Source organism: Bombina bombina, chromosome 8 (genome assembly GCF_027579735.1).
Source record: "Bombina bombina isolate aBomBom1 chromosome 8, aBomBom1.pri, whole genome shotgun sequence".
Taxonomy (NCBI): Eukaryota; Metazoa; Chordata; class Amphibia; order Anura; family Bombinatoridae; genus Bombina; species Bombina bombina.
Window position 1 is genome coordinate 11219997 of NC_069506.1, and position 15862 is coordinate 11235858.

A 15862-nucleotide genomic window follows, 5' to 3' on the forward strand; every position below is an offset into this window, starting at 1 on the left:
TGTAGAGATACAGACATTACATTATAATGCTAAAAATAAACCCAAACATTTTTGTGTGATTTCTCTTTATGCATAAGTGGGTGTTTAGTATCAATAAAATAGTGGTTGCTGCCAAGTTGTAGCCTAAGATTCCCAAGGTCTAAAATTCTCCTCTGTTTTTTTCCTCTTCTGGAGCAAGTGAGGAACAGGCCAGCAAGTTAAACTTAAATATAGCTGAAATAGTAGCTAAAGTGCTACAAGCCAGCAGCAGAAACCATAGCTGTTTTTTTATGGGTTCTGGATTGTGAAGAACAAAAGTGAAGGTCACATACATATTAGATGACACAGATTTCAATCAACTGCCATTCCTGGGTCACTATTGAATAGTGTCGCTCCTTTAAATGTTACAGAAATTATTGTAATACTATCTATAAGACTAGCATTGCTATCTGCACTACTTTATTAGTAAGTAAACATACAATAAACTATATTGTAAATAATGTATGAAAAAATGTGTTTCTAGAAAATAATATACTTCACATTGGGAAAACATATATCATTATAATTATATGTAGTTTGTAAATGCTGTTAACTACAAACATAATGGTATAAAGTATTTTTAGAGTCCATACGGGGACATTCAACACCATAATTTTTTTTTTTTAAAAAGCTAGATAATCCCTTTATTATTGCATAACCAACACTGTTATATTAATATACTTTTACCTCTGTGATTAACTTGTATCTAAGAATCTTCTGACAGCCCCCTGATCACATGACATTTTATTTATTATCTATTGAATTTAATTTTAGCCAATTAGTGCAGTGTCTGCCACAAGCAATGGGCATGATCACAATGTTATCTATATGACTCACATGAACTAGCTCTCCCCTGTTGGGAAAAGCAAATAAAAAAGCATGTGATAAGAGGCGGCCTTCAAGGGCTTAGAAATTATCATATGAGCCTTCCTAGGTTTAGCTTTCAACTAAGAATACCAAGAGAACAAAGCAAAATTGGTGATAAAAGTAAATTGGAAAGTTGTTTAAAATTGCATGCCCTATTTGAAACATGAAAGTTTTTTTGGGATTTGACTGTCCATTTAATACTAGATTATATGATATAATAAAATAACTAAATATTTCCTGTAATATTGTTATTAAAAGATTAATTAAAATAATAGTGTGACTGGTTAATACTTTAAGAAAATGAAATACTAATTAATTCCAGAAAACTTAACCATGCCGTTTCTCATTTTATCAAACATGGTATCACGGTCCGATAAACCTTTTTCATATTCAGAGCTATCACAATGAATATATTAAGTACTATTTTTAGCGCTTACTGGATGACACTAAATCATAATAACGCTACCTAATGCTGCAAAATGACACATAGCAAACCTACAGGAAATCTGAGCATTTGTCAAACCATTTAAAGTGCCATAAAACATGTTAAGATCTGTGCATATCCTAAAAGGGCTTATTAAGTGAAAATAGTTTGCATTAAAAAAAAGTTTAAAAATAGCTGGCAAGTATTTTAAAATAATTTCCAAAAATGAGTTAGATAGCTATGCTGCCTGGAGCAGTCTGATTCACCCCCTTTTCAGTGCTTAGCATCAGACACACAGGCATTGTATTTCAACTGAGTTCACAGCGGCTTATTTGCTTCTAGGTATGCTCCAGCTGATAATGAGTGTTAAAGTCTTGCATTCTACCAAAAGGTAAATATAGATACAGCCATAAAATGAATCATGTGGGGTGAGTTAGAGCTGTACTTTGGGAAACTTAAAAGAAAGGGTTAATGGCGAGGCACTGCAGTATAAATTTACATGTAATTAAAGTTCGTATTATATTATTTTTTTTTCAGCACATCCAGCTTATCAGACATCTGTAATTAGCTAATCACACATCTATGTCATGTGAAGAAGATTTATCAGTATGTTCCGTTCCAATTTGAAAACATTTTTTTGATGTATGTCTGGGTTTAATTTTTTTTTCAATTGTCAGAAGAGAATCCCCTGTTATTTGCTATATTTTAGGACAGAGAAAGATTGATATATTACAGGATATTTCTCCTATATAAACGGCATACTGCAATAAAAGAGATTACACCCTGAGTGGGAACTATCCTATTTTCACAATTAATTTGATTCATTAAAGTGACATAAAACACTTGAGAATATAAATTGTTAAATTGTTGTGTACTAAAAATCACAAACTTTGCAGGATAATTTCATTAGATATTTTTCTGCCTTTTCCTGTAATTTAACTCTAATTCCCTAATTGGCATTAGCAGAGACGATAAAGATAAGATACATGGCTTACCCCCTCCACGGTCCTCATAAAACAGGCACACACGTATACCATGACAAGCCTTTGATTCAAAATTTTAATGGAGTAATGGATTCAAGTTTTGAATCAAAGGCTTGTAAAAGGTGTCCGTGTGTGCCTGTTTTATGAGGACCGTGGAGGGGGTTCCCTGGTATTCTCATACTTGCAAATTTTATATATATATCTAATAATTTAAGTAGTGAGAGAGAAAAGGTTAATCCCCTAGCCTGGATATCACTACCAGGTAATTGGTGTTAAAGGGAATGGTGCAGACCCTTAAGCCAAAGTATATAACATTTTATAAAGAAGCACATAAGGAGAATATTTCACTCCTTCTATTTAAAGAAAGGAATTCAGCACTCTTTTATATCAAACACCATGTCTTTATTAATAAAGAACAAAATATAAAGTATAAAACACCAAAGAAGTCTCTTTGCCACAAATTCTATAAAAAGTACATGCAAACCCTAATCTAATATACCTATTGAAATAGGATTTATATAAGAGCCAATATGTAACGATATTTGTAACAATCTATTTCTTGCTGTAAAGAAACACAGATCTATTGAAACAAACTTTCCTTCATATATAGACTAAATGAGAGCAGGTAATTAAGTGTCCAGGTTGGATGTTAATAGCTATTATATGTACAGTTCACAACAGTAGTGCCCATTTATTCCGGTAATAAACCGCGGTTAGCACCGCACTCAAGGTTTCAGCCGGACCGTATGGATGCAAGCAAAGTCATTAGTAGGTGCTTACGTGACTTGAACAGTGGATACGGCTTGTATTCCCCTCCTGGGACTCCCTTTCACTGGAGCTCGTGCACATACGAGTAGTTTAATTTTATCTGTTAAGCCTTTCCCTCTGACATCACACGCCACCTTGTAAACAATCTCCGGTGTTAGCGAACACAAACTTGCCTTTGATACAAGCAGTGCTGTAAAGAAAACAGCTACAGGGCACATATGTACCGCCTTTCTCTTTCAAGTGGTTATTCCTCTCCAGGATGTTAGAGCTGTACAAGCCGATTTCAGGGCAGTCCTGGTTTCAGTGTTACACTTACCTCCAGCACAGGTGTATGCTTAATTACCATCCTCAGTCATATCTGTTATTATCGTTCAATACATAGAGGGTATTGCATATAGAAAGTGTCCAGGCTCAATGCAGCAACAGCCTTTTTGCAAAAAGGCTGTTTTTATCATGTTGCTGCATTGAGCCTGGACACTTTCTATATGCAATACCCTCTGTATATTGAACGATAATATCTGATTTGACTGAGGATGGTAATTTACAAGGTGGCGTGTGATGTCAGAGGGAAAGGCTTAACAGATAAAATTAAACTACTCGTATGTGCACGAGCTCCAGTGAAAGGGAGTCCCAGGAGGGGAATACAAGCCGTATCCACTGTTCAAGTCATGTAAGCACCTACTAATGACTTTGCTTGCATCCATATGGTCCGGCTGAAACCTTGAGTGTGGTGCAAACCGCGGTTTATTACCGGAATAAGTGGGCACTACTGTTGTGAACTGTACATATAATAGCTCTTAACATCCAACCTGGACACTTAATTACCTGCTCTCATTTAGTCTATATATAAAGGAATGTTTGTTTCAATAGATCTGTGTTTCTTTACAGCAAGGAATAGATTGTTACAAATATCGTTACATATTGGCTCTTATATAAATCCTATTTCAATAGGTATATTAGATTGGGGTTTGCATGTACTTTTTATAGAATTTGTGGCAAAGAGACTTCTCTGCTGTTTTATACTTTAAATTTTGTTCTTTATTAATAAAGACACAGTGTTTGATCTTTAAGAGTGCTGAATTCCTTTCTTTAAATAGAAGGAGTGAAATATTCTCCTTATGTGCTTCTTTATAAAATGTTATATATATATATATATATATATATATATATATATATCCCTATATTAAAGCCAGGGCCGGACTGGGAATCCAGACCGGCCCTTGGAATATTAGAAGACCAGCCCCCCCACCCCCGGTGCCCACCCCCCCCCCCCCCCGGCCCCATTACATCAGCTGAGCCAGTGACAAGAAACACATGTAACCAAAAAGCAGCTAGCTCCCAGTAGTTCATTGCTGCTCCTGAGCCTACATAGTTAAGTTTTTCAACAAAGGATACCATAAAAACAAAGAAAATAATCTATCTATATTAAGGTATTAAATTGGACTAAATCTCCTTTTTATAACTTTATAATAAGCTGGTTATCATCTTATAACTAAAAGAACCATCACATAAAAGCAAAATATCAGCTTAGATTTGACCCAACAGCATTATATAGAGGGGAGAGTTATGCAGTTTGTTCAGCTACTTCAGGCTCTAACAATGGTGAGTTTAGGATATGAAACAGGTGTTTACAACCTATGCCAATAAGGGGCCACTTGGTTACAAATACTATTGTTTTATGGAACTATAAGCTGTTGATCTGGCTTGCACACATGACAATGTCAGTATAAGTATTTATTTTAATATAACTTTAAGGCTCACATGCACAGACTCAGACAGTAACCATGACATGGGGCATAATGCAGGTGCTTGGGAAGGATAAAATAGGTTAAGGTTGAAACCCAAGATGGATAACACATTCACAGAAGTCCATAATCACAAATGGCAATTAGTGACTCAATACACATAATTAGATTGGATATATTTGTGCATAACTAACCTACCTCTACAAATTGTATTGCGCATAAACTCTTAAAATAAAAATAATACATAGATTTTAGCATCAAAGGCCACAAGGGAAAAGAAGGTAAGAAGCTTTAGAGAGGGACACAGATTATGATGGGTATGAGAGATTGATTCACATAACAGGCTCACAACATAGCAAACAGTGCAGGTGCAGCACCTAACATTATCATGATAATCGTGCAATAAGTCAAGCCTGGTTAGCAGCAATGGAACGCTAGCTCTAATAATATTCCAAATCACAGCTGCAAGCAACACCCTCTTGCGTGGAAAAAACACCCCCATCCACGCTGTGGAAGTTACCGCCCAGACTTTGCAACAGGATATAAAATATTATATATATGCGGATACAGGAAAAAAAAGGTACAGAATAGATTTGCTTGTTTTCTCACCGGCTTAAACAGTGATTAGCAGCTCACACCAATAACCAGCCCGTTAACCAAGCTGTGTCTGTCTCTCCGTCTCCAGACTTCACTTGCTCAGTGATGTGGCTCTTGCTGCCTGTCCCTCTGAATTTGTAGCGCCTCCCCTTGGAGTGGCTCAGGCTAGCCAACCGGAATCGCAATTGGTACGAGTCCCGCCTCTCTCCTACGCTATTGGCATTTCCCCCTTGCACTTCGCTGCCAGTGCCTACATCTTATTTCATCACACAATGAAAATTGCAGACTGCCCCTGCTGGCCCACCGGCTGCCGGCCCACCGGGATTTTTCCCGGTATCCCGGCGGCCCAATCCGGCCCTGATTAAAGCCCTTTACAGCCTGTTTTTTTTCTAACACCTGAGCCCTTTTTTATTTGATTTTTTTTTAAATTATTTTATTAGATAGTGTTATTATAAGTGTAACTGTACATTTAAATGTCATTTTGACGTGTTTAGTGACAATTTTTATTCAAGCATAAGAGTTAACCATTGCGCAAAATCCTGAAATCACTCACGGGCAAATGATAGCACGCCACTCATAATGCCATAAGCCAATAGTCATTAAGAATTATCTTTAGCGTAAAGAAAGAACAAGGAGTCCTGGAAGTGATGGTGTGGCCCGACAGAGCCCATGGGTAGATTTAGTAACTGCCAGGCAGACATGATCAGCTGTAGCAGATCATGTCCGCCCGACATCGATAAATGCCGACAGCATACATTGTCGGCATTTAACATTGTACAAGCATTCCTGATTAAATTTTTGCGCAATGCCTTCCCCTGCACAGTCAGCTAGCAGAGGTGGCGGATGATTAACGACCGCTGCTTCTTAACTTTTGTTTCCGTGGAGCCTGAAGGCACATGCGGAAACAGCTGCATTCGCATCTTAAAGGGACACTCAAGTCAAAATTAAACTTCATGATTCAGATAGAGCATGCAATTTTAAACAACTTTCCAATTTACTTCCATTAACAAAATGTGCACAGTCTTTTTATATTTACACTTTTTGTGTGACCAGCTCCTACTGAGCATGTGCAAGAATTCACAGCATATACGTACATGCATTTGTGATTGGCTGATGGCTGTCACATGGTACAGGGAGAGTGGAAATAGACATAACTTTGCAATTTATTTAACAACCATCTACTTCTCATTTGAAGTTCAGACTAAGTGCTATTGCATTGCCTTCTTATCATGCATTTGTTGATTATGCAAATCTACAGTGTTGACTGGTCCTTTAATGAATATACCTCCTAATCTCAACATCAATGAGTCTGTCTGGGATTACATGAAAAGAGAGAGCAACAACTGAGAATAACCAAAGCCTGAGAAAAAACTGATTAGTTCTCCAAAATGTTTGTTATAACCTAATTGTCAAGTTCCTTAAAAAACTGCGTACAAGTGTAACTAAAAGAATGAATTCTGATTTGAAGGCAATGGGTGGTCACACTAAATAATAATTTGATTTTTCTTCTGTTCACTCACCTTCCATTTTGTTAATTGATAAAAAAATATACTATTAACATTAACAATATATATATATATATATATATATATATATATATATATATATATATATATATATATATACCAAAATTCATTAAAATTATGGGGGGGGGAGATAAAAAACTGAAATTAAAATCCTCCATGTCTCAAAATTAAATCAATGTAAATATTTGCATAGGAAATTAGTGCATCTAAGCAAGTATCCCCGCTTGCTTTTCCCCAGAAATTCTTAATATGCAATGTTTCCAATGCACAAGAGAATTGTGGGTAAAATATGCAAATTAGGTATGCAAATTCTCAGTTTTTTTGCTTCAAAAATACTGTTTTAACACAGCAATCCTTTTAAACAGGATTATGACAGGAAACCAGAAAACACTCACTAGACAAGCCTGTTTCGTTCTTTTTTTTATCTCCCCCCCCCCATAATTTTAATGAATTTTGGTTTAACCATGAAAATAGCTTTTCCAATGCAGCAATCAGAAATCTATCTCCTACTGATGAGTTCTAAAAAGAAGAATGTCCTTGCATTGCACATGAGGAGAAACATCAGCAGTGTTGTTGGATCACTTGTACACTCTGGTACCGGATTAGTATAGTGTACTTCAGACGCAATATATAAGGGTTTTTTTTTTTTTTTGGTTTTTTTTTATTCCACCTTTAACGGTCTATTAACTTGTTAACTGTTATGCCTTGGCTCTCTCTGTATCTTTCCCCTGGGGAGACATCCCAATTAGAGTAGTTACGTTTTGTGGAGACACTACTATATGAACGGTTATGCAACGGAGCTGTGTACACATTGTCTAAGTTTGGACATACTGTCTAATGTAACACTATCATAGTTTGGTTTCCGGGTAGGGCATTATACCTGGACTGAGGCGTTTGAAGGTTATTGTACCGGGCGCACTACTAATTGAGGTGTGTCAGCGGCTGGTGCCGTGATTGGCTTATGCAGATGGCGGGCGCAGCTTTTTAAAGGCTAGGTTCGCTGTAGTTTTTCATTCACTATACTCTGGGAGTACGCCGCTGACAGTGCATTCTGCACGATTTAAGGTATGAGGGGTTATGGCTTAAGTTGCGGCTCTTGAACTTCCTATGCTAAATATTGTTTTCTTTGAGGATATATTTGATTGTGTGTCACTTGGTATGTAATTATGTGTTGATGTTTTGCAAAAGAATTTATCTGTGTCACTGAAGCGCTGGTATATCTAGGCACAATTCTTTGCGGGGTTGTAAGGCTAGACACGCTTTAATATTATTTTTGCATAATAGCTCTGCACTGATTATAAGATGCATATATAAGAGTGACCAGGATTTGTCAGCTTATCTCTGGTTTATATGGCCCACCAGCTGTCTGGGGGAGTATTAGAATATTCACTTTATGTCCTATATATTTGAGCAGTGATGCTTTCTACTGTCAGGCACGTAGTCTGAGTGGGTTTCTGTGCTAGGCTTTCTGCTGCTGTTGTGCAGCTTGTGGTAATCGGGCTTTGAGGTATTGCTTTCAGTGTTTATAATATGGCCCTGTAGTAAACCGTCACCGTTGCGATATTAACCTATATAACAACGGCTGGGATGTGACCATTGATGTGGGTGTGGATTGCACATGATAGTAGTATGGATGGGCCTGAGATAGGGTCCACCACGATGCAGCTCTGTGTTTTATCATCATCCCCTCTAGGATGAGGGGCTGAGGACATGGCGCACATTATGGGTTTTGTTAAATTGTTTTTCCTGTGAATTTATGGTTGATTATTTGCCTTGACAACGTGCTGCCATGTATAACCCCTAACATTAATGAGTCTAGGGGAGTTATGGATGTTACTATTGTACTAACAATGCTCACGCCTAGGGATGTGTATGTCCACCTGCTTGTATACCTGGATATAACACTTGGGGTAATGACCCATTCTGGCTCAGAGTTTAAAAGATTAATCACTGTTGGTAGTGTTACTAGTATGATTCTAAGAATCTGAGTATGGATAGTAGTGATATAGGCCCGTCACTGGGTGTATGATGGCACATAGTTGATTCATGAGGATGTTGCTTCGTGTTGACCATGGGGGGTCCGGTAGTGGCACAGTTGGTCTTCTCTCCGTTTACATTTCTCCTTTCTTTCTCTGTCCTCTTTTTTTCTATGGTATTCTTACCTTGTCCTTCTTTTCCAACAGCAGTTAGATGACCTGGCTTCTTTACTTCTTCTGAAGTTTTTAGTTTAGTGTTTATTCTTGGGAATTGATGGTTTTCTCTGGTGGAGGGTCACACTTTGGTGTATATATGGACATTACACTTTGTTGGTCACGTATTATATTGTATGTTTTTTGTTTATGTTTTTAGACTATGAATTTGTCTTGAAGAAGGCCTTAGAAAAGGCCGAAACGTCGACACTGTATTAATGTAATCAGCATAATAAAAGTTACTTATTGATACAAGTCCTGTGAGTGCCCTCCATCTCTACCACTACTCTATACATACTACTTGAGGATAGCACCCAGGCTTTGGCAACATTGATGTGGAAGGAGTGCTAGGCCACCGGCTACAATATATATATATATATATATATATATATATATATATATATATATATATATATATATATATATATATATATATATATATATTGTTTTAATGAGAGCACTCTCACTTCCAGGATATTAGATGCCAGGGTGCTAGCAGATATGAATATATGAATAATGGAAAGCACTCTCTGGTCTTTTAATGAAGAATTTTTAATAAATCGAGCGTGACGTTTCGGGGACAGGTCTGAGGAAGGGGAGTGTGTCCCCGAAACGTCACGCTTGATTTATTAAAAATTCTTCATTAAAAGACCAGAGAGTGCTTTCCATTATTCATATATATATATATATATATATTACACACACACAGGTAGGAAAACATTTATCTAAACTGCTTGGGACTGGAAAAGGTTTGTATTTCTGAATAGTTTGGATTTTGGAATATTTGCATCTATAAAATGGACAGCTTGGTTAGAGGATGGGATCAAGTGTAAACAACAATATCTTATGTCATTTAGGTAATATGTAATTATTTGCATAAAAAAAAAAATTCATAATGTTTTTTTTTTAATTACTAATTAAAAAGTTTGGATTTCAAAATAAGTTTGAATTTTGAAATCATTCACTCTAATTAATAAATTCTTGGGAGGTGTGTCTAAAGATGATAGCTCCCACCTTAAAATATGTTTTAGAAATAGCAAAAGGAACACAAAGTGGTAAAGAAAAAGAAAATAAAAAACGATTATGTATATGTGTATATATATATATATATATATATATATATATATATATGTATATGTATATATATATATATATATATATATATATATAGGAATATGCACACACACAAACATATATATGCTTCATTGTTTTTAATTTTATTTTTCTTTACTCAATAATTTGTGCTGCCAGTTTTAGATCTACCACCTTGTGTCCCTTTCGCCACCACTATAATAAAATTATTAACTCCTAAACCTCCGGCCTCCCATACCTCTGCCACTAAATAAACCTAAAACCCCTAAACCTCCGGCCCCCCTCATCGCAAAACACTAAATTAAACTATTAACCCCTAAACCTAACACCCCCTTAATTTTAAAATAAAATTACAATATAACTCTATTTAAATAAATTTAAAAAAAAAACTTCTAATTAAAATATCTAAATTACAAATTTAAAAAACCTAACACTACGAAAAAAATAAAAAAAAATCTAAATTACAACTAAAAAAAAAAACAAATCCTTTAGGGGCAATGGATAAATTAAATTAGGTGTTTTTAGAGTTAGGTTTTTTATTTTGGGGGGTTTGTTGGGTGGTGAGTTTTACTGTTGGGGGGACATTGTATTTTTTTACAGGTAAAAGAGGTGATTTCTTTAGGGCAATGCCCTACAAAAGGCCCTTTTAAGGGCCATTGGTAGTCTATTGTAGGCTAGGGGGTGTTTTTATTTTTTTTTGGGGGGGGGGCTTTTTTATATGGCTATTATATTAGCTGTAATTGTTTTTATTTTTGATACTTTTGTTTATTTTTTTGTAATCTTAGTGTTTTTTATTTTTCCTGATTTTAGTGTTTATTATTTTTGGTAAACTTAGATTTTTTAAATTTTTCGTAGAATTTGTTTTTTTTAGTTGTAATTTAGATTATTTCTTTTTTTCGTAGTGTTAGTTTTTTTTAAATTTGTAATTTAGATATTTTAATTGGTAGTATTTTTTATTTTATTAGATTAGCTATGTTAGGTTAATTTATAGTTTAATGTTAGGTTTATTTTTATTTAACAGGTAAGTTTTTATTTATTTAAATATAGTTATATTGTAATTTTAATTTAAAGTTAGGGGGGTGTTAGGTTTAGGGGTTAATAGTTTAATTTAGTGTTTTGCGATGTGGGGGAGCAGGCGGATTAGGGTTTAATAGGTTTATTTAGTGGTGGAGATTTGGGAGGCCGGAGGTTTAGGGGTTCATAACTTTATTTAGTGGTGGCAATGTTGGGGAGCAGCAGAATAGGGGTTAATAACTTTATTATAGTGGCAGTGATGTCGGGGTGCGGGGGAATGGGGTTAATATATTTAAATAGTGTTGGCGATGTGGGTGGGCAGCAGATTAGGGGTTAATAATTTTATTGAATATTTAAGATGTGGGTGGGTGGAAGATTAGGCGTTAATAGGTGTAATTTAGTGTTTGCGATGCTGGAGGGTGGCGGTTTAGGGGTTAATAGGTAGTTTATGGATGTTAGTGTACTTTGTAACAGTTTAGTTATGAGTTTTGTGAAACATTTTTGTTACACAAAATCCATAACTACTGCTCTCAGATGGCGGTATGGATTGTGTTGGTATACGCTGTAACGCAAGCATTTTAGCCTCACCGCACAACCTGTAATACCGGGATTGACTTTGCATTACAGGCTAAAATGATTGCGGTATAGCTATACTGACACGACTCCCAATAGTGCGTTACTGTTTTTACGCTAAAATTGCCATTTTTTCAGCATTAAAAGTCACAACGCAAACTCATAATCTAGGTGAAAGTTGTTTAATCCTTTTTTAACTTGCTTACTTCTCTTCATTGTTCATTGTTCATCTGTCTTGAATAAAACTACTTTGGATTTGTTTTTATATTTTGTAAAAATACATATACTGGGGTAGTGGTGGGAATCTAAAATTTTCGGAACAGGTTCTCTAACTTCTCTATAATACAGAACATATACACTTTCTAAATTTTAGAAACAAGTTCTTAAGAATTGGTGAGAACTGGCTGAATCCCACCTCGGACACTAGGGGTTTATCCCTGTCCTTTGGTAAAGCTGTGAACGCTGTCAGTTCTGGTCAGTAAGCTATCTATCCTTAAGAATCATTTTTGCAAATAAATAAAATTCCTGTTCATTCAAATTCAATTGAAAGAGCTTAACTTTTTCATGTAAATTATTTTCATGTTTAACTTATGTCCCTTTATAGGGATAATAGAAAGCACTGAATAATCTGGAGAGGAAGATGCATTCACAATGTATCTCAGCTCTGAAAAGCATAAGTAGAAAATAATGTAGGAAGTTCTGTACAATAGAGCTACAGAGTTGTCATGTCAAATGTAAATCTTGTTATATTTGCAGACACGACTAACACTGTAGAATACAGTATGTGCTGATGTGTCTAACTCTATTGTGTGATAGAAATAATTCATAGACAATCTAATTCATACAACTGACAACTATATGACACATAGCAGGTGAAAAGGGCTTCCGATTTGAGATGTAAAATTTATACAAAATGCACTCAGTACAGTGTTCTGCCTTATATTATAACTACTCTGTGAGTCCTTGCTGTAAACTAGAGAGGTATAATATCACTTGCGGATGTCTTTTCCAAAGAAAGTATGATTTGCTCCTGCGTTCTTCTCATGACCTTCAACACATCCGTATACATTTGCATATAACTGGCATCCAGAGCTGAAGGAATTCTATTGAAGCCTTCTATCTCATACACAGCGATAGATAGATGATAAATAAATAGATAGACAGCTAGATAGACAGATAGATAAATAGATAGATAGATAGATAGATAGATAGATAGATAGATCTTATACCTGATAAGGAGAGCAAGGGTGAGGCAAGGGTACCTGCCTCCTGGGTGCAGAAATGTTTGCTATTGCCTCCCCCCCCCACCACCCTCCTCAAAATGGTGAAAGAAAATACAGGACAAAATTATTTATTGTAGTTAGAGTCATTTTAATGTCTTCGTATCTATGTAATTATAACTTATCATCCATTACTGAAGGGCCTTTGGCAATCTTTCACCATTGAAGTCTATTTGGAAAGGGAGTTAGTGAGGTCACTCTATCCAACCTCCAGATGTTAATGCGCATGAGTCTTTAGCAAACTAAAATTTACTTTAACTTGTATTACGAGCACAATAATAGGAGCTCTTTTGAATTAAATTGCGCAGTAATATCACTAAATTGCACTAGTATTTTTGAGCTCCACATGTGATCTAGATTAATTTTTTTAAATGGCATGTTCTGTCTAAATCATAAAAGAACACAAATTAATTTTGTTTCACTGCTATTTGTATGATAGTTGAGATTTTTGTTACCATATTGATGTCAGTATTCTGTGGGTGTCTTTCACTAGCACATCTGCTGTATTAAACACATAAGTACATACCTTGACATGAAGGTGCTCATCCAGTAGGATGTTTCCAGGCTTCAGGTCCAAATGAAGAAGAGGGGGGTTCATCATGTGGAGAAAATTCATACCCAGCGCTATTTCATGTACAAAGCGGAACTTCAGGTTCCAGCTGAGCGTATGTGTTGGAAGAAGTTTCTCTAAGGATCCATTTTCCATATATTCCATCACGATCCCCAGGGGATCTGTACAGATTCCATAAATCTGAACTATATATCGGAACTTTATCTTTTCCATCTTGTTTGCTTCATCAATCAGAGTGTTGTACGCTGAGCTGCAGAAACAACCAGCAACATTAATGTAACAATTTATTTTATAACATAAGTTTTCCAACAGAATTGTATATATATATCTATATATACATACACATATATATATATATATATATATATATATATATATATATATATATATATATATATATATATATATATATATACAGGAGGTATAGTGTATGCACTCTCACCACCCTACTTCAACTGCTAGGGTGCTGTTGCAAGGAATATAACAGAACGGTCAGAAGAAGGGACGTTTGTGGCCCCTGAAATGTCACAATACAATAAAGGATTGACACTGATGTCCAAAGTCCAGTGAGTGCTTCTTTACCGTTTTGTTATATATATATTTATACACAGACACTTTTGAGCCCTTCCCAGTTAATCACCTTGACATATGCCATATCCCTTTCAAACCCTTTTTATACATTTATTTCAATAATAAACTTATATTTTACATTGAATATGTATCTATATATTGAGCATTATTCTTTATTTTAACATGATTTACACGTGTTTTGTTACACTTTTTTATAGCCCTAAACACTTTAGGTTTCAAGTATAGCTAAGTATTTTTTGCACTTTTATGTGTTGAGCTTGACAACATAACTTACAACTTGTAATATGATTGTTATTTAGCACGGTCGCAACATCCATTGAAAGTCTAGGGAATGCTAAAAGGATGCTGGCCGCGCTAAATATTCTCTGGATATTCTTCTTTACCATTGATTTTCACGCTAATTCTATCGTGGTCCAGCATATTGATATTGCTCCCTGCTTTATTATTACTGCTCACTTGTAACGCAGGTCTAAATGTTTAATTTGTCCGTAGCTTGATTTATATTCTTAAATAGACATAGGACTTCAGAATATTCAGTAGATAAAGTTATGTTTACATCCATGTACACTGTGTCCTCGCATTCTCTAACATTGCCTACTCATTGTGCTGACATTGACAAAGTACATTGCCAGCTGTATGAGTAGTAGTGATCAGGAAATGTGAGTGCACGTGACCTATTTGTGTATGCTCAGCAAGTTGTGTGCCCAGTGGAACTTAACTCTAAAGCAACGGTAACTTTTACTAGAAGCATTTTTGTTAAATGACTGCAAAATAATATTTCTATGCAAACTTGAAATGCACCAAAGTGAAATCTAAATTTGACTAGAATGTCACTTTCAAGATTTCAAAAAGGTGTTTGCACGAAAAAGGGATTTGAAATACCTTGTACATTACAGAATATTTCTGTTTTCTTGCTATAGAATAACCGAACATCCAAGTGCAAACATTTTGAAAACAAATTAACGGCTAGATTACAAGTGGCACTCTAACTGTTACTAATGAGCAATAAGTGTTTTTTCACAGCTGTTTGCACGCATTGGAAGTAGTGAGTGTATCAAGAGTTGAAAGTAGACTAATTTCCTTGAGCGCAATGGATTTAATGCATGTTGGGACAGCGCAACTTCACAGATCTAGTTAACTGTTATATGATTCAAAAAAGTTGCATATATATATATATATATATATATATATATATATATATGTATATGTGCATTAGAGAACTTTGCAGTCAAGTAACTGAAAACATGTCAAAGCATATTTATGCAATATTCATGTTTAAAGGGATAGAAAGTCCAAATTAATCTTGCAAGAATCAGATAGACTCTGAGCATGTAATGTTAAGAGACTATTGTTGAAAAAGAATACGCACATATCCTACTCCCCCTCTGCACGCTCCGGTCATGTCCCCAGCACGGCTGCTCCATTCCCGCGACGCCTGCCCGCCTCCCGCCACGCCATGCCCGCTCCTTTCCGGCCCCGCCTCAGCCACACCTGCTCCCGTCTGGCCCCACCCACCAGTTTCACGTCGGACAGCAGATCAGGTGTGTTTGTCTAAGGCCAGGTGTGTTTGTCCTCGCGCTGTCTCTACTGCGCATGACAGCTACAGACAAACACACTTGGCCTG

At 35.8% G+C, this 15862-nt stretch overlaps 1 protein-coding gene across 1 annotated transcript in view; it reads right to left on the reverse strand.

Annotated features, from left to right (window-relative positions):
* Positions 1 to 15862, reverse strand: part of ANKK1 (ankyrin repeat and kinase domain containing 1) — a 108970-nt gene that overhangs the window by 31854 nt on the left and 61254 nt on the right. The window contains exon 2 of the mRNA XM_053690123.1: positions 13603 to 13897. Coding sequence (XP_053546098.1) covers positions 13603 to 13897 — 295 coding nt within the window. The remainder of the gene's footprint in view (positions 1 to 13602; positions 13898 to 15862) is intronic.